At 52.0% G+C, this 18,523-nt stretch overlaps 1 protein-coding gene across 2 annotated transcripts in view; it reads left to right on the top strand.

Moving 5' to 3' along the window:
- Window positions 1-18,523, top strand: part of EPHA8 (EPH receptor A8) — a 580,176-nt gene that overhangs the window by 404,140 nt on the left and 157,513 nt on the right. For both annotated transcript variants that reach the window (XM_078642852.1, XM_078642851.1), the window contains exon 2: window positions 2,929-3,084. In XM_078642852.1, the coding sequence (XP_078498978.1) occupies window positions 2,929-3,084 (156 nt within the window). The remainder of the gene's footprint in view (window positions 1-2,928; window positions 3,085-18,523) is intronic.

Raw genomic sequence — 18,523 nt, 5'->3', positions numbered from 1 at the left:
CTACTCCACTATACTCTACTCTACTCCACTCCTATCTACTCTGCACCACTGCACTCTGACACTGCACTCTATGCCATTCTACTGTACATCACTGCATTCTACGGCACTCTACTCTACACCACTGCACTCTCTCCTGCACTACTCTCCACTACCCTGCACCACTCCAAACCACTTTACTCTACTCTGGAACAATTTACTCCATGCTACTGTACTCTATGCCACTCTACTCACTCTGCGCCACTCCACTCTGCACCACTCCACTCTGCGCCACTTCACTCTGCGCCACTCCACTATGCACTATGCCACTCTGTGCTGCGCCACTCCATACCACTCTACTCTACTCAGCACCACTGTACTCTATACCACTGCACTCTGTGCAACTGTACTCTAAACCACTGCACTCTACACCAAAACGCTCTACATCAGTTTTTCCAACACTAATGCACTTTACACCATGGCACTCTACGCCAATCTACCTAGTCCCAATGCACTCTATGCCACTGTACTCTATGCCAATGAACTCAACGTCATTGCACTCTACTCCACTGCACTCTAGACCACTCTATTCTACTCTGCACCTCTCTACTCTACACAACTGATCTACTCTACTCTACACCATTCTACTTCACTGCACTCTAAACCAATGCACTCTCTGACACTCTACTCTATACCACAGCACTCTACCAGACTCTAGTCTGCAACACTGCATTCTCTGCTTCTGAACTCTGTGCACTTTACTCAGCAACACTTCACTCTATGCCACTGCTCTCTATTCTACACCACTCAACTCTACGCCACTGTGCTGTAGTGTACACCGATTGCACAACTACACTATATACCACTCTACTCTGTATCATACAACTCTACGCCACCAAACTCTATGCCAAAGCACTCTACACCAATCCACTCTATGCCCCACTAACTAACTCTGCACTACTGCACTCTACACTACTGAACTCTACACCCCCCACTCTATACCAATGCACTCTAAGACACTCTACTATACACCTCTGTATTATGCACTGCACCTCTCCATTCCACCCTGCACCATTTCACTGTATGCCACCACACTCTGCGTCACTCCACTCTACACCACTGCAATATACACTGAACCATTCCACTCTGTGCCACTCTACTGTACTCTTCACCAACCTACACATCACCACTAAACTCTACTCTAAACCATTGCACTCTGCTTCACTGTGCTCTACACTACTGTACTAAAAATCAATGCACTCTATGCCTCTGCACTCTATGCCAATCTACTCTGCACCATTTCACTCTAGGCCACTCTACTCCACTCACTTCACAACACTCCACTCTATGACATTACACTCCACGATATTCCTCACTATGACACTTTACTTCATTAAACTCCACTCCACTTTACAACACTCTACTCCACTCTATGCCACTGCACCCTACAACACTCTACTCCACTCTGTGCCATTCTACTCTACTTGTACACAATGGAACTCCATCTATGCCATTCCATGCCACATTACTCCACTCTATTCGATGATATGCTACTCCACTTTACTACGCCACTCTATGCCATTTCACGACAGTCTATGCCACTCCGCTCTACGACACCCTACTCCACTCCATGACACTCCACCCTACTACACTACTACACTCTATGCGACTTTAGGACAATCTTCTGCACTCTTCAACACTCTACTCAACTCTATGCAGCTCTCTCTAAGCCACTCCACGTTACTATGCTCCACTCCACTCTGCTTTATGCCTCTTCTCTCTATGGCACTATGCAACTCCACTCTATGACATTCTCCTCTACTCTACGCCCTTCACCTCCACGACACTCTTCTCCATCGATGACACCCCAAGTTACTCTACGACACTCTATGCCACTTCACTCTATGACACTCTACGCCACATCACGATCCTTTATGCCATTAACTTTTTCACAGCTACAAGGTTCAAGGTAATATTTCGAGTTCCTGTAGGAGAACCCTTTACAACTGAAGAAAGTGATGTACGGTGCTTCTGTTTACCTGGTTCGTGGAACGTCAAAGAATGTTACCAAGTTTCTTGCTTTTTCGGCCGGTGCTGAAATGGGCTTCAGGATGATCAGCCAGTTAAAGGGAGTGATATAGGGTTGACAAATGCCATATGCAGTTTTATAATCAAAGGGCCAGATGAACAAAAAATATTTTCCCATAGACATAGAATGGGTAAAACTTCTTGATACATCTCGCCCTAAGTTCTAATAGGAAAGAGCGATTTCAGAGACCCCCGATCCTGCAAACATTTAAAAAAAAGCTTAGCCCTCTTGTGAGTCAATGTGGATTTGAGAATCATCGAAAGTGACAGTTTAAAACTGATAAAATGCAAGTAAAAAATTAAACAAAATTGTGGGTCATTTGATTCAGTTAAGTAAAATTATACCGCCACACACCAATAATTTGTAGAATTGTAGTGGGTAAACGGGAATTATGGGGATGTTTTTCTCTGAGGGGTTCTGAGTAAGACCAAATAGAAAACAAGAGCGAGGCTCAAATTGCCTATGATGTTACTTAGAACCGCCAGGTGAAAAACGTCTCCATACTTCACTTTTTACCTATCTATAATTTTATGTTATGTATGGCCCCCAAACTGACATGCCTCTGCTTTCAAATGCTACGCAGGGGCAGATGAGTTGTTATGTCATAGCAGTGAGTTACCAGACTTAAAAACTGGTGTTAACGATTGAGGCTTCCTATGGAAGTCATGCACATTATTACAACTTTGCTATAAGTAATATGAGAATCAAGTTTACTATACCTATTTACGACACTACTAACCTGGTGTATATAACTATGTTGTATGAACATTGATTTGTTCAGGTGCTTAATGTATGGAACAAATATTTATACTTCTAATCTGTAAAAAAAGATCACTGACTGTTGTATTTAATGTTTTCCACAGCGTGTGAATTTGGGTATTACAAATCTGAGCCTGGTGACCAGCTGTGTGCCAACTGCCCCCCTCACAGCCACTCAGAAAGTGCAGCTGCTCAGGTGTGCCGATGTGACATGGGCTACTATCGGGCAGCCTTGGACCCGCCATCAGCCCCTTGCACGCGTGAGTACCTTGCCAGGTCTCAATAAATGTAGAGAGCTTAACCCATAGGGGAAGGACAGTATAACAATAGTAACTGATTACTTATAAGGGCTTTATCACTTGTGCCTTAAAGCACCGCAATTGCCATTGTTACTCATACCCAACTCAGTGGTGCATCTTATTTGGACCTCTGAAGGGTAAAGGGATCAACTGACCTCTCTGACCTTTAGCATGCACTCAGATTTCTGCAGAGGATGAACGAGTCCACTAAGCACTGTGACGATTAAATCAGTACCAGAAATATTAATTTTTAGAGCTTGATTTGGGACTTCCTGGTGGGGTTGGCAACAACAGTTTATCTTTTTTATTAATTAGGTTTCTTTTATTCAGTCTTGTATCCAGTTGCAAGTTGATCCAGATCCCTTAGGTGATGACATGGTGATGGGACAGATATCTGAAACAGGACAATGCATATTAATGTTCTGTGAGTAGCTGAGGTATCTTATAAGAGCCAGGAGTGCCGAGCTCAGGGCACTAACATTTTCTTTGGTGTAGTTTTTTTTATTAAGCTACTTTGTTTCTTTCTGTTGGTAAAAACATTCTTAACCCCTTGCATGCGGCGTGAATTTTCGCGCTATGCGGCCGTTTTGAAGAGTGGGCGGGATCATGACGGCCCTCAGCTGTCATCAGCACACGCCCACCGTGATGCATGACGGCCGGGGGCCATCATCAGCATGCAAGGGGTTAAAGAAGCCTTTAGACATTTCAAATCAAGGTGCAATTCGATAACAATGACCAGTGAGGGCCTCATTTATGGCCTTTTGGCGTAGGACAGCACCGCAAGGCAACTTGCTGCACTGCCCTACGCCTAAGTGAAAGGGCAGGACGGCACTGTATTTAAGCAATACTGTGCATTTCTGTCCTTTCTGCCTGCGCTGGCGCCGTTTCGGCAGCATAGCGCTATCGTAGGCACCCTTGCAACCTCTGTTGCAGGCATGATTGTTTTTGTGCAGGAATGGGCATCGTTCTTCACATAAACAATCCTAAGAGGACTTTACCTCTTTCTATGTGTCCGGCAGAATGCAGCACTTATGAAAAGAGCAAAAAAAGGAGAAATTAAATTATTTCTCCTTGTTGCACTTCGCCCCAGGAGGCGTATGGATTTGGTGCTTCCCCAGGTTTACATGTTTTTGTAAATCTGGGGCAGTGAAAAATTCTATTGGCATTGCGTGGTAAAAACCCACCGCCACACCCATGGAATATCTCCTAGGCACAGAGCGCGATTTGCGCTGCGTCACCTTACTCCTGATTTATGAGACAACTCAAAGCCACACAGGGTGCATTGCGTGGATTCGTAAATCTTTATGAGAGCCCTGCGTCACGCATGTACTGCTTTACATGATACAAAATTGACGCAGGACTCTCATAAATAAACATCACAGTATGTGGTGGAAGGACATAAGGTCTCCCTTATGACCCCAAAGCACCCGGTGCCTGAAAATTGCCAACACCTCTGTCCTACTGTTCGATTTTTTTTTTCTGAGCTTTAATGAATGTCTTAGGTGACGGTGAGTTTTATTCCGTTGGTCATTAAAATCCGGCTAGTCATTACTTCTACTGATGCCAGATATCTAGAGTGCCTCACTCAAAGTATAAACAATTGTCCTCTTGGGAAAGTGAACAGGTATTCCTTTATATACATTGTCTGGTCTCATCGTATGGTACTTCCTTGTTAGCAAATGCCCTCAACTCTTTCAGCACACGAGGGCCGCACTGAGCCTTTGGGTATGGCTGTAGAAAAGAAAGTAGTTACTGGGCTCACCCTATAATCTTTGAAAGTTATTGGTAAACAGAAGTAATTTCCTCTATCAGTAGTTCAGTTACCCTATTTAAATAAAAATAGGCCTCATGAAAGTTGATCACTGTAATGGGTACCCTTGTTTATGTTTGGCTGTGAGGCTGGGAGGCAATACTTGTAGGGCACTTAACCCAATAGTTAAATAGTAAGTGAGTGAGGAATACAACAAGGGAAGAAAAGAGTAAAAGAAAAGAGCGAGAAAGGGATCAACAGAGGGACTGAGTGAGTTTGTGTGTGCGTGCCTTTGTGGGCGCTTTCTGCATTATATAGGATAGTTTTGAGATGAAATTAGTGATTCAGGAGATGAAGGCATCTGAATCTACACTATGTAGTAAATTTACACTCGGAAATGCGTTACTCCTGAGGCGGAAAGCCGGGAGTCTGTTTCTGAGCTTGATTTTTTAAAACTTGTGTATTGTGTTTTTAAAACTGCTGATTTGCACATCGTCCTTTCTGGCACTCACCCTGATCGCGCCGTGCAGCTGACCACTAGCTGACACTGCCTGTCCCCCATAATCGCTGCTTTCTGGGCGCCATTGGCACGCCGAGGGAGACTTCTGCCACGCCCATCCATTGCTGGCCACGCCCCCTCCACCGAATCACTTAAAGCGCGCTGAGCACTAGCGTCGCTTTATTGTTGCGTTACTCCTGAGGCGGAAAGCCGGGAGTCTGTTTCTGAGCTTGATTTTTTAAAACTTGTGTATTGTGTTTTTAAAACTGCTGATTTGCACATTGTCCTTTCTGGCACTCACCCTGATCGCGCCGTGCAGCTGACCACTAGCTGACACTGCCTGTCCCCCATAATCGCTGCTTTCTGGGCGCCATTGGCACGCCGAGGGAGACTTCTGCCACGCCCATCCATTGCTGGCCACGCCCCCTCCACCGAATCACTTAAAGCGCGCTGAGCACTAGCGTCGCTTTATTGTTGCGTTACTCCTGAGGCGGAAAGCCGGGAGTCTGTTTCTGAGCTTGATTTTTTAAAACTTGTGTATTGTGTTTTTAAAACTGCTGATTTGCACATTGTCCTTTCTGGCACTCACCCTGATCGCGCCGTGCAGCTGACCACTAGCTGACACTGCCTGTCCCCCATAATCGCTGCTTTCTGGGCGCCATTGGCACGCCGAGGGAGACTTCTGCCACGCCCATCCATTGCTGGCCACGCCCCCTCCACCGAATCACTTAAAGCGCGCTGAGCACTAGCGTCGCTTTATTGTTGCGTTACTCCTGAGGCGGAAAGCCGGGAGTCTGTTTCTGAGCTTGATTTTTTAAAACTTGTGTATTGTGTTTTTAAAACTGCTGATTTGCACATTGTCCTTTCTGGCACTCACCCTGATCGCGCCGTGCAGCTGACCACTAGCTGACACTGCCTGTCCCCCATAATCGCTGCTTTCTGGGCGCCATTGGCACGCCGAGGGAGACTTCTGCCACGCCCATCCATTGCTGGCCACGCCCCCTCCAACGTCATAAGTCGCCACTATAAACCATGTGTCAATATCGGAAGCGCAGCGGACGGGCGCAGCGGGCGCGCCGAAGGCGCGCTAAAGGCAAGCTCGTCTGCGCTCGTCCGCGACGAGGACGCGACCAGCGCCGCTACCTCTGTCCAAATTGACCCGCATCCCTTACGCTACACCCGTGACACACTGCTATATTTACAAGGATCCGCACCCGAAGGTAAGCTCACCTTTGAGAACACTGCGTTTCCCCTAGCTGACTTCTCCCATAGGGGCCTGATTTCAGGAGGCCTACTGAACGTTAGATCATTACCTAAACACGCCACCGAAATCAACCTCCTTATAGAAACACACCATCTCGATGTCCTGTTCTTAACCGAGACCTGGACTCAGGCCGACTGTGATATTGATCTTGCATCAGCATGCCCACCCAACTTCAATATCCTGCACCTCCCCAGACCTAAAGGCCGCGGCGGCGGAGTCGGTATTATCTTCCGTGCCTCCTGGACTATAAATACTATAGACATAGACCCAGAGCCTGGGGTCGAGCTCTTCGGTCTGGCCATAAACTGCCACCTAGGAGATATCTTCACGGTGATTATTTGCTACCGGCCCCCAGGAGCTTTCTCCTTTTCGCAACAACAAGCACTCCTCACTATTTTCACAAATATGGCAACCTCCCATAATAAATTAGTTATTTTGGGAGATTTTAATCTTTGGCCAAATGGCAGCCTCGACACAGCACTAGATAACCTCCTGCTTTCCTGTGACAGTGTGGGGCTTCACCAACTGATTAGGCAACCCACCCACTCTGCAGGCAAAAGACTCGATCTTATTTTCTCGAGCGCAGACCTAACACAAGTGGGCGATATTCTGCCTATGAGCTGGACGGACCATTCACTCATCAAACTTTACATCACTAGTACCACCACAAATAAGCCCAAAAATTGTCGTCCAGCTGAATTTACGTACCGGAACTGGAAAGCTCTAGAAAAGCTCAGCTCTGTCACCACAGTCTTCGATTTGGAGGATAGTTTTTCTCCCACTAGCTCGGTGGAAAACAACTACAGAACCTTCAGTAGCAGGATAACATCCATCACGGATTCCATTGCCCCTTTAAAACACGGTAATCCTAAAGGGAGAGGGTCTGCTCCCTGGTTTACTGACTCCCTGAAAACCCTCAAGTCAGCCTGTAAGCAGGCTGAGAGGAAGTGGAGACAGGGCTATTGTGACATGAATAAAACCCTCTGGAAAAATAGTCTTCTTGAATACAAAGCGGCTATTAGAGTGAGCAAATCGGCCTACTATTGCTCCACAATAATTAATGCAGCCAACAGCTCTAAAAGCATATTCCAGATCTTAGAGAATCTTATACACCCTGACTTTGCTAAGAAAACTATCCCACCATCCCAGACCCTCTGTGACAATCTCGCACAGTTCTTTCTGGATAAAATCATGACCATCATCAACAACTTGGCAATCTCATCATCCCAATACCCGCCTACCTCCCCGGCAACCTGCTCCACTAACCTGTATCCCAGTTTAGTCGGTTCGCCCAGGGAAAGTCTTTTGGCTTTCCCCCAGATCAATCAATCAATCAAGTCATTTATAGAGCGCACTACTCACCCGTAGGGTCTCAAGGCGCTAGGTGGGGGGGGGGTGCCGTTACTGCTCGAACAGCCAGGTCTTGAGCTTCTTCCTGAAGGAGAGGTGGTCCTGGGTCAGGCGCAGGTCGGTCGGGAGAGAGTTCCAGGTCTTGGCGGCCAGGTAGGAGAAGGACCTTCCTCCTGTTGTCGCTCTTCGGATGCGGGGGACGGCGGCGAGGGCGTGGCTGGTTGATCTGAGGTGGCGCTTGGGAGTGTAGAAGTTGATTCGGTTGTTGAGGTAGCTCGGGCCTTGGTCGTGTAGGGCTTTGTGCGCGTGGGTGAGGAGACGGAAGGTGATTCTTTTGTTGACGGGGAGCCAGTGCAGGTCTCTCAGATGTCCGGAGATGTGGCTGTTTCGTGGGATGTCGAGGATGAGTCTGGCTGAGGCATTCTGGATCCGCTGGAGTCTCTTCTGGAGCTTGGCGGTGGTTCCGGCGTAGAGGGCGTTGCCGTAGTCCAGTCGGCTGGTGACGAGGGCCTGGGTGACCGTCTTCCTGGTCTCGGTGAGGATCCACCAGAAGATCTTCCGTAGCATGCGTAGGATGTTGAAGCACGACGAGGAGACGGCGTTGACTTGTCTGGTCATGGAGAGGGAGGAGTCCAGGATGAAGCCCAGGTTGCGTGCGTGGTCCGTCGGTTTGGGTGCGGTGCCCAGGGCGGGGGGCCACCAGGAGTCGTCCCAGGCGGAGGGTGAGGAGCCCAGGATGAGGACCTCCGTCTTGTCTGAGTTCAGCTTCAGGCGGCTGGTCGTCATCCATTCGGCTACATCTCTCATCCCTTCGTGCAGGTTGGCTCTGGCGGTGGCGGGGTCGTTGGTCAGGGAGAGGATCAGCTGGGTGTCGTCAGCGTAGGAGATTATGTTGAGGTTGTGTTGGCGTGCGATGGCCGCGAGGGGGCTCATGTAGACGTTGAAGAGGGTGGGGCTCAGCAAGGATCCTTGAGGGACGCCGCAGATGACTTCGGTGGCCTCTGATTTGTACGGTGGTAGGCGGACTCTCTGTGTTCTTCCGTTGAGGAAGGAGGTGATCCATTCCAGTGCCTTCTCCTGGATTCCGATGTTGCCGAGGCGCTGTACTAGGGTGCGGTGGCAGACAGTGTCGAAGGCCGCGGAGAGGTCCAAGAGGATGAGGGCCGCTGTTTCTCCGTTGTCCATCAGGGTTCGGATGTCATCGGTGGCAGCGATGAGGGCGGTCTCGGTGCTGTGGTTGGCTCGGAAGCCAGACTGTGAGGGGTCGAGGGATCCATTCGTCTCGAGGAAGGCGGCCAGCTGTTTGTTGACGGTCTTCTCGATGATTTTGGCCGGGAACGGGAGGAGCGAGATGGGACGGTAGTTCTTGAGTTCGGTGGGGTCTGCTGTAGGTTTCTTGAGAAGAGCGCTGAGTTCTGCGTGCTTCCAGCTCTCCGGGAAGGTGGCGGTGTCGAAGGAGGTGTTGATAATGTCCCGCAGGTGGGGTGCGATGACAGCGTCGGCCTTGTTGAAGATGTGGTGAGGGCAGGGGTCAGTCGGAGATCCGGAGTGGACGGAGTTCATTGTGCGGATGGTGTCTTCGGTGCTGATCGGAGTCCAGGTGCGGAGGGTGGTGGTGGGTGGCGTTGTTGTGGTTGTGGCGTGCGTTGGTTGGATGCTGAAGCTGTTGTGTATGTCCGTGATCTTGTTGTGGAAGTAGGACGCGAGGGAGTTGCAGAGGTCTTGTGACGGGGTGATGTCATTGTTTCCGGCGTTGGGGTTGGAGAGTTCTTTCACGATGTTGAAGAGTTCCTTGCAGTTGTGTGCGTTGTTGTCCAGCCGGTCCTTGTATGTATTTTTCTTGGTGGCGCGGATCAGTTGGTGGTGTTTCCGGGTGGCGAGCTTGAGGGTGGTCATGTTGTCCGTAGTTGGTTCCCTTCTCCATACTTTCTCGAGGGCTCGGCAGTTCTTCTTGGAGCTCTTGAGTTCGTCGGTGAACCATGGGGTTTTTCTGCTGCCGGGTCTGCTGGGCGGGGTTCTCAGTGGGGCGAGTTCGTCCGCGCAGTTGTTGATCCACTTCGTGAGGTTGTCGGCGGCCTGGCTGGGGTTCGCTGAGCTGGCGGGAGGGTGCTGGCTCAGGGAAGCGGTGAGCTGGTCGGCTGTGATCTTGTTCCAGCTTCTTCGGGCAACCTGTTGCTGGTGTTGGTGGATCGTCGTTCTTTTGAAGGTGAAGTGGACGCAGCTGTGGTCCGTCCAGTGGAGACCTGTTGCGTGGCTGAAGGTGACGTCTTTGCTGGATGAGAAGACGGCGTCGAGTGTGTGTCCGGCGAGGTGGGTGGGGGTGGTCACCAGTTGCTTGAGTCCGAGGTTGGCGAGGTTGTCGAGCAGGGTGATGGTGTTGCGGTCGCTGTTGTTCTCCAGGTGGAAGTTGAGGTCCCCCAGGAGGATGTAGTCGGCGGAGGGGAGGGCATGCGGGCTGATGAAGTCGGCGATGTCCTCACTGAATCGTGTGCGTGGGCCCGGGGGTCGGTAGATCAGGGTGCCTCTGAGGGTGGTCTTCGGGTCGGTGTGGATCTGGAAGTGCAGGTGTTCGGCGGTGGTTAGGGTGTCGTCGGTGTTGGTCGTGATGCGGATGGTGTCTCTATGGATGATGGCGATGCCTCCTCCCGTCTGGTTGGCGGTGCGGTCCCTCCGTTTGATCTTGTAGCCCTCTGGGATGGCGATGGCGATGTCGGGCGCTGAGGAGGCGTTCATCCAGGTCTCTGTGAGGAAGGCGACGTCAGGGGCGGTGGTGTCGAGGAGGTTCCAGAGTTCGACGGCGTGTCTGTGGACGGAGCGGGTGTTGAGCAGGATGCACTTGAGGTGGTTGCTGCTGGTGTTCGGCTTGGCGAGTGCTGGTGCAGGGAACGTCCGGATGCAGGTGAACTTGCAGGCGTGGCAGCTGAAGGGTCCGTGGGTGTGCTTCGGGGTGGCTCGGTGACATCTCGGGATGGCGCCGGAGTTGAGTGCGATGAGTTCGGCGGCGTTGTAGGTTCGTCGGGTCGGCCTTCGTCGGTGGGGGCCAGGGGTCCTGGCACTGGGCGCGGTCCAGGCGCGGACGGGCGCAGACGGGCTTACCTTTGGCGCGCCTTCGGCGCACAATCGGCGCGCCCGCTGCGCGTCAACGCTGCGCGTTCGCACGGTCGCCATATATGGCGAAGTGCGCGGGTGGGCGGAGCAGCTGGGAGGCGGGAGCGGGGAGGGAACAGAAGGAAAAAAGGGGCGTGGTCAGCGGAGGTGGCGGGAAGCGGGGAGCGGGGAGGGACGACGGAGGGCGGCAAAACAGAAAAGAAAACAGCGGGAGGAACCACAAAGATGACAAGTACAGTGGGAGAAGCAACAAGTATGAGAATACAGTGAATGCAGTAAATAAACCACAATGATGATAAGTACAGTGGGAGAAACAACAAGTATGAAAATACAGTGAATGCAGTAACTAAACCAGGGGCACACACAAGGAGAGGAGTGTCGATCACGGACCACGCCGCTCTGCGGAGGGGGCGTGGTCACGAGGCGGCAGTCGGGCAGCAAGGCAGGGGGAAGCACACGCAGCAGCTGGTGGCCGTGCGGCGCGGGAGCGTCCTAGGACTAGGACACACTCACCTGCGTCGCACGGTCGCCATATATGGCCAAGTGCGCGGGTGGGCGGAGCAGCTGGGAGGCGGGAGCGGGGAGGGAACAGAAGGAAAAAAGGGGCGTGGTCAGCGGAGGTGGCGGGAAGCGGGGAGCGGGGAGGGACGACGGAGGGCGGCAAAACAGAAAAGAAAACAGCGGGAGGAACCACAAAGATGACAAGTACAGTGGGAGAAGCAACAAGTATGAGAATACAGTGAATGCAGTAAATAAACCACAATGATGATAAGTACAGTTGGAGAAACAACAAGTATGAAAATACAGTGAATGCAGTAACTAAACCAGGGGCACACACAAGGAGAGGAGTGTCGATCACGGACCACGCCGCTCGGCGGAGGGGGCGTGGTCACGAGGCGGCAGTCGGGCAGCAAGGCAGGGGGAAGCACACGCAGCAGCTGGTGGCCGTGCGGCGCGGGAGCGTCCTAGGACTAGGACACACTCACCTGCGTCGCACGGTCGCCATATATGGCCAAGTGCGCGGGTGGGCGGAGCAGCTGGGAGGCGGGAGCGGGGAGGGAACAGAAGGAAAAAAGGGGCGTGGTCAGCGGAGGTGGCGGGAAGCGGGGAGCGGGGAGGGACGACGGAGGGCGGCAAAACAGAAAAGAAAACAGCGGGAGGAACCACAAAGATGACAAGTACAGTGGGAGAAGCAACAAGTATGAGAATACAGTGAATGCAGTAAATAAACCACAATGATGATAAGTACAGTGGGAGAAACAACAAGTATGAAAATACAGTGAATGCAGTAACTAAACCAGGGGCACACACAAGGAGAGGAGTGTCGATCACGGACCACGCCGCTCGGCGGAGGGGGCGTGGTCACGAGGCGGCAGTCGGGCAGCAAGGCAGGGGGAAGCACACGCAGCAGCTGGTGGCCGTGCGGCGCGGGAGCGTCCTAGGACTAGGACACACTCACCTGCGTCGCACGGTCGCCATATATGGCCAAGTGCGCGGGTGGGCGGAGCAGCTGGGAGGCGGGAGCGGGGAGGGAACAGAAGGAAAAAAGGGGCGTGGTCAGCGGAGGTGGCGGGGAGCGGGGAGGGACGACGGAGGGCGGCAAAACAGAAAAGAAAACAGCGGGAGGAACCACAAAGATGACAAGTACAGTGGGAGAAGCAACAAGTATGAGAATACAGTGAATGCAGTAAATAAACCACAATGATGATAAGTACAGTGGGAGAAACAACAAGTATGAAAATACAGTGAATGCAGTAACTAAACCAGGGGCACACACAAGGAGAGGAGTGTCGATCACGGACCACGCCGCTCGGCGGAGGGGGCGTGGTCACGAGGCGGCAGTCGGGCAGCAAGGCAGGGGGAAGCACACGCAGCAGCTGGTAGCCGTGCGGCGCGGGAGCGTCCTAGGACTAGGACACACTCACCTGCGTCGCACGGTCGCCATATATGGCCAAGTGCGCGGGTGGGCGGAGCAGCTGGGAGGCGGGAGCGGGGAGGGAACAGAAGGAAAAAAGGGGCGTGGTCAGCAGAGGTGGCGGGAAGCGGGGAGCGGGGAGGGACGACGGAGGGCGGCAAAACAGAAAAGAAAACAGATCCCTGAAGCAGAATTTGAAAGACTGGCACTTGGCATCACCTCGGGGTCCCCTCTTGACCCACTGCCCCCAAAAATCTGGAAAGCATGCGGGCACGAGCTATTCCATACCCTTCGGAGGATTTGCAACCAATCTCTCCGTAGTGGATTGGTTCCCAACCCTTGGAAGCAAGCTCTAATCACCCCGCTTCTGAAAAAACCATCCCTGAATCCAGAATGCCTTTCCAATTTCCGACCCATATCACTTCTGCCCTTTCCGGCGAAAGTGGTGGAGCGATGGGTCAGCACCTGCCTGTCAGCCCACCTCGAGCAGAATCACGTTCTGGACGACTTCCAATTCGGATTTCGCCCAGTCCATGGCACTGAAACAGCTGTACTTACGGCCATGGAAGAACTTCGAATGCGGGCAGACAGGGGCCAAGCGGTGGCCTTGATCCTTTTGGACCTGTCTGCCGCATTCGACACTGTCAACCACGTGATCCTGCTGGAGAGGCTGAGAGAGGCTGGGGTTGATGGCACAGCCCTGCTCTGGTTCCACTCCTTTCTCAGAGAAAGGAAACAGGCGGTATCCCTCCCCCTTTTCAATCTGCTTTCTCCTCAGTCCCCCACGGTGTACCCCAGGGTTCTTCTATCAGTCCGATTCTTTTTAATGTTTACTTATCACCACTGGTCACTCTTATTAAATCCTACAATATGACTACAGTAAACTACGCGGACGATACCCAGCTTATTTTCTCCTGGGTGGGTGAAGACTCTATTACCTTAGAAGCCTTCCACGACTGCCTGAGAGATACTGCTGGCTGGTTACACCACAACTCCCTCCAATTCAACTCCTCCAAAACCGAGGTCCTGTTCTGTCCAGCAAGCCGCATACCTCGTCTTCTGCCTGCCGAGTTCTGGCCCCCGGAAAATCCAGATAATCCGCCACCGGTGGCCAGTGTTCGCAACCTGGGCGTCATGCTCAATAACAAACTGAGCATGGAAAAACAGGTATCAAGAACTGTCGCCACCTGCTCGGCCCTCATGCGCTCATTGCGCAAAATCCTGCCTCTACTTCCACCACCCGCCAGAGCACAGATAGTCAGGTGCACTATTCTAAGTCGCCTTGACTATTGCAATGCCCTCCTGCTCGACTCCCCCATGGTACTGCTGGACAGACTCCAACGTGTCCAGTCAGCAGCAGCCAAACTGGCCCTTGGATGGACCAGGAGATCCTCTACCACGGCTGCCTTAGCCGAGCTACACTGGCTTCCCTTGAAGCAACGTATTGCCTTCAAGTCTCTCTGCCTGGTCTTCAAGGCATTACACGGATTAGGACCTAGACCTCTTCAACGGATGCTTACCTGGTACACACCAACAAGAGCGTTGCGATCTGCGACCGCCCGCCTTGTAATAGTACCCAGATTCAAGAGAGCCAGGATCGGGGGAAGATCGTTCCGAGTGGCGGCTGCTAAGCTCTGGAACGGTCTTCCCGCCGACATTCGCCAAACTTCACAGCTTCTGCCTTTTCGGAAACTAATAAAAACTTGGCTTTTCCCCTAGACCCCCCTTCCATTACCACTCCCCAATCAACTCCCACAGCTTCTAAATCAGGAGTAAACCACTCAGCGCCAGGATGCCTGCTAGGTGACAGCTGCGCTTTACAAGTGTTTTAAATAATAATTAAATAATAAATAATGGCAAATAGCAAAAATTACTATGTTACTACGAAGTGTAAAAGTAAATTTACATATGTAGATTTACTCATGTGTAAAATATACCTTTGTGAATAGGCCTCAAAGACGTCTCCAGTGATCACATTAGCCAAATGAACTTTCGTAACATAAAGATTACATTAATTTGCCCATTATTTTTTATTTAAAGTGTGTAGATATATTGTAATTATATTGTTATTACACATAATTATGCCTGAATAAATATAAAATTGCCCAGGCCTTGTGTTTATTTATGTTTATCTTCATAGACCCGTATTTCCCTGCTGCCTACATAGAGATCTTATTTGGCGCAATCTCAATCTTAATTTTTCCAATATTGTTTTCTGTTAAATCTCCGAAAGGATGAACCTTAAAAGGCCTCAAAAGACACTGCAGTCTGAAAGCACACAATGCTAATGCCTTTAAAACAGAACCTTTCTAAGGACTTTAAGAAACCCCACACAACCCCATACGTTTGATGCATTGTCTCCGCCTCCATCCATTCAGCCTAGTGTCAGCGTGCTTTGCATGCTGATGTATTTCTGCATTCTGCATCAGCTCGAGAATTGAAGAAGCAGCCAGAAGGCCATCCAGCAGGGTACAAGTCCTAAAATAAGAAGTGGGAGGACGCTCCAAGTTAGGTGGTGTCACCGGAAGTGAAGTCACGTCAGGAAGCGACATCACGGGAGGTAGTCCCCTCTCATTACAGGCAGTCCTTAACTTTGACCCTCTGTCGCCCCTTCGCACTCAGGGCCTGGCTGGCTGACTCAGTGTATCATATTTTTTCAGATTTATGGCTGAGTTTAAGGATGCTGCCAAGTTTTTTTTTAGCTTTGAGAGGTACTTGGCCAGCACTCGGCTTATTGGCAGAGAGGGGGCGCAAGGGGTTGGTTTGAAAGCTCTTAGTAGTTCCATCGGTACGCCTCTGCCCACAGCCTCCCCAAAGCCCAAATGACACACAGACAAGTATATTGGGATGAAGAAGTTGCAGGTTTATTTGTAGTACAAATAACAGGATGGGTTAACTGACAGGCGACCCCCTCCACCCCGCAACCCCTTGTTGCAGGGAGCCTGAAGTTGAGCCAAAGAAACAGACACCAGCGGCCATAGCCCGGTGTGGTACCTGGGAGGATACCTCCTCCCACCGGTGGACCTATCGTCCACCCACCCCACCCTCTGGACAAGGGAGAGTTAACTCACACCTTCCCCATCCGGGCGGGGCGCTATCGGCAAGCCCCTGGTTGCTCAGGCTTACAACCGCCCTAAGGACTAACGGGGCGCCGTCGAAAACCAAGTCCCCAAGAAGGGCCCCTTGGATGATGTATGACTCTGCACGGTGCGTTTCGCACTGGGGCTTCAGTTCCTGTTCCTGCGCCTGTCCTGTGTGGGGATCGCCCTGTAACTCCTCCTGCAACAAGAGAAAAACATTAATACATCATTACTGTCCCCCCTCCCCACTTCCCCCCTTTTCAGCGGGTGAGCGGCAGGGAGGGGAGCTGAAAAACGCGGGTCTCGCGTCCGACGGGAAGGGGGGGGGCGGTGCAGCCTACGACCCTACTGCTGGCGAGGAGTAGCCAGGGGAGCGACTAGCTAGTGAGGGGGCAGCAGCAAAGAGCGCACGTGGGTCCTCTTTAGGATACCTGACACAAGGATGGGCAAATTTTAAATTATGTTTATATCAATCGATACAGGAGCGAGACGCCCGAATCGACCCTGATCCTGCTGCTGTTCTCTGTTCGGACATCATGTGTGGCCTTAGCACCCCTGCAAGAAAAAGTAGTAGTGACCATCCAAACGAATTCCTGTTGTGGATCCGTAGATCCCTTCCCTCCCCTCTCACTGTTGGTGCTCCTGTAACCATTGTTTACTTACTTCGTGCACTCAGGGGCCGCAGGTTTTTTTGGGCGTCACTAGCCTTCGACTGCGGTGTGACGGTTCCGACCGGGCGTCTCGCTCCTGTATCGATTGATATGAACATAATTTAAAATTTGCCCAACCTTGTGTCAGGTATCCTAAAGAGGACCCAGGGAGACCGGACCATGAACACCGATCCCCCCGGATCGCTGACTGTGTCCCCCTTTAAAGGGGCGTGGCGCCCACCTCAGCCTTACTTGTTTCTTACCTTGTGAATGTGCCTTGGCACCGTGCTCTCGCTGTCCTGAAGGGCTTGCCTATCCCCGCTCTTGCCTGTAATGAGGAACACGCATTATACATGCACTGAGGGCGGCGCATCATGACTTACAACGAATAGCGTAGCTCTCATACAAAATTACAACCTCACTTTTAAAGGTTGCGTGGCTATGAGGTACTGTCCAAATGTTCTTTGTCTGAAATTCGCCTACAAAATATAAGCACACACTGCCCCGTCTAATTACCAAGCCTATGTGCCAAACGAATGTGGCTGCCTGTTGGGGCCTAGCTTGCTGCGGGTTTTTGCCTCTGCTAATAAATCGCTTATCTTCACTGCGAGTGCGTGCCATGTTCATAAGGCGTCCGTGCGAATTTGCATTCAAGGTAGGGCCAATCTTATGAAAGCCGCCCCTTCTTCCCTTGAGCGGGGCATGCCGCCGCGCCAATGAAACTCCAGCCGGACCCAGCCGCCCCTGCGCCACGGAAGACACCTTCGGACCCAGCAGCAGAGTCTGCATTGGAGGCCGGTGGAAGAGGGGGGCGACTGGGTGTTGAGGGACCTTGCCCGAGACCCCATGCACCGCTCGAGGCAGGGGCAGCGCAGCAAACCCACACACGCCTGCTAGCCCGACCCCGCGTTCCCGCCCCCACCCCAGCCCCGAGGCCGCATGGGTGCCACCCATTCACAGCCGCAGGGCTCGCGGTAGGGCTTGAGCAGCCGGAGCGAAGGGACACTTTGAACCCCACACGGCCGGCCCCGCGTACACCTCCCCGGCACCACCCGACTTGAGGAGTGGGTTGGGGGGGGGAGGGTGGGGGAAGGTCGACCGCTCTACAATCGCTGCCAGACCCACACAATGCATACCTAGGATCCGAACCGCAGGCCGCAGAAAAGCCCAGGCCCCCACCCTCATAAATATGCTTCGACGCTTATATACCTGCCGGCAACCCGCGTGGGGAAGGGTGTACGAGGGAGCGCTTGCGGCCCATACTGAAAATGTGGTGGGGGGGGGGTTTCTAGCGATGAAGTTATTTTGCTTGAGTATTCCTAAATAAGCCTCGCTCAGATGCGGTGTGCGGTTTGAATGTTTGCTGTCGCGGTGCAGACCACCGACTGCAGCCATGCTGGGGGAGGGAGTTGGGCGGGTCGATTACAATGCCCGGAAGGTGGCGCCGCTCCTGCTCCTCCTACCCTCCCAGATAACCCAGCCCCGATGCGCGGAATCCTCTGCCAGGTGGGGGAAGGTGCCCTCGTGAAACCGCTCAAACCCCAAAGGCAAAACCTGTTGAACGGCTGACGATCAAAGAACCGCCTTCACAGGTGATTAAGGGCATATTAGACATAGAGCGCGGCCGTTTTAGGTGATGCTCCGAAGAGTCTACTGCATCACCCCGCCTCGGCTGCCCATAAATACAGTGAGGAACATTAATGTAACTCCCTTTGCTGTCTTCCGGTGTCACCCACGCGATGCTAGCCACATGGCCCCATACCAGCAGCTCTACAGCGGCTAAC

The sequence above is a fragment of the Lissotriton helveticus genome, chromosome 5_1, assembly GCF_964261635.1.
Source record: "Lissotriton helveticus chromosome 5_1, aLisHel1.1, whole genome shotgun sequence".
Taxonomy (NCBI): domain Eukaryota; kingdom Metazoa; phylum Chordata; class Amphibia; order Caudata; family Salamandridae; genus Lissotriton; species Lissotriton helveticus.
This window is presented reverse-complemented; position numbering and strand designations above follow the sequence as displayed.